The sequence below is a fragment of the Amphimedon queenslandica genome, unplaced genomic scaffold (assembly GCF_000090795.2).
Source record: "Amphimedon queenslandica unplaced genomic scaffold, v1.1 AMPQUscaffold_9490, whole genome shotgun sequence".
NCBI classification, from domain to species: Eukaryota; Metazoa; Porifera; class Demospongiae; order Haplosclerida; family Niphatidae; genus Amphimedon; species Amphimedon queenslandica.
Window position 1 is genome coordinate 1 of NW_003550238.1, and position 1,194 is coordinate 1,194.

At 36.2% G+C, this 1,194-nt stretch overlaps 1 protein-coding gene across 1 annotated transcript; it reads right to left on the reverse strand.

Moving 5' to 3' along the window:
• Positions 1 to 41: 41 nt before the first annotated feature.
• On the reverse strand, positions 42 to 1,182 carry LOC100640434 (protein jagged-1-like; the record flags this gene model as incomplete). The annotated part of the gene is made up of 2 exons (XM_020006647.1): positions 768 to 1,182; positions 42 to 181 (listed from the first exon to the last, which is right to left on the reverse strand). Coding segments are annotated over exons 1-2 (555 nt in total), but the record flags the coding sequence as incomplete, so codon positions are not given.
• Positions 1,183 to 1,194: the final 12 nt, after the last annotated feature.

A 1,194-nucleotide genomic window follows, 5' to 3' on the forward strand; every position in this document is an offset into this window, starting at 1 on the left:
GGATTAGGACTACAATCATCTATGTTGATTGAACAGTTCACCCCAGTGTAACCATCTAAGCAGACACAAGTATAACTTGCAACTTCATCTATGCAGTATGCATTTTGATTGTCACAAGGGTTAGGATCACAGTCATCAATATTAGTTAAGCAATCACTTCCTGTGTATCCTTCAATGCAACCTATTAGTTAATCATACAATAATAAATAACATTAAGTTTTCCTTAAGAAACATAGCTTACTGCAAAAGTAACTGTTATTTTCATTTGCAATGAAATTTATACCAGATGATGAACAGGAAACAGTATAACTACACTGACCAGTGGAAGTGAACGATAAGCAACAATCACCAGAGCCTGATCCAGTACACCTCATCAGTCCAGAATCACAAGCGATGTCACAAGCTAAATAAAATAAACCATTTTATATTCCTGTTGTAAATGGATATGTTGATTGGATTAACACCAATTAGCACTTATAATCTCAACACAAATAATGATAAAAAGGAGAGTGAAGAGAGGAGAGAGAGAAACACACGGGAGAGTAGTTAGTAAAAAGACCAAAAGAGCATGCACACACTAAGAAATATATATAAGTATAACCACAGAAGGTTCTAGAAGGGAGAGCACATGTAAAACCACAACTATAATTAGATTTACATAAAATAGAATAATAACATAATTAATTGCATGTATAGTACAGTGTATGCATGTACATTGTAAGCATAATATCAAGTTACCACAATTCCTATTTTACTAATTGGCTTACCTCTACATCTAGTATCACCACCAAAACCTTCCCTACACCGATAACAATCAGTTCTTGTAGGAGCACTAACAACACTGGCAGGAGGAGGATCTAAACTACCAGTCCTTCCACTCCATGTACCACTGATACACTCAATATCAAATATCCTGGTTTGTTCAGCTTCTCCTGGGTTAGGAGTGAATGTAGCTATAAGAGCTATGGCTTGATAAGTATCAATCATGCTTCCTTGAGCTTGACAGACATACTGAACTGATCCTTCAGTTACATTAGGAGAGTACACCTGGTTACCATCAGAAACGACTAGTAAAGGAGGCAATGCACTCTCTATCTGAGTTATGCTTGGTAGAGGACATTCTTGAGCAGCTATCAGAAGATGCAGTAGAGATAAGACAGCAAGGAAAATAAAATACTTCATATTTACTGATCA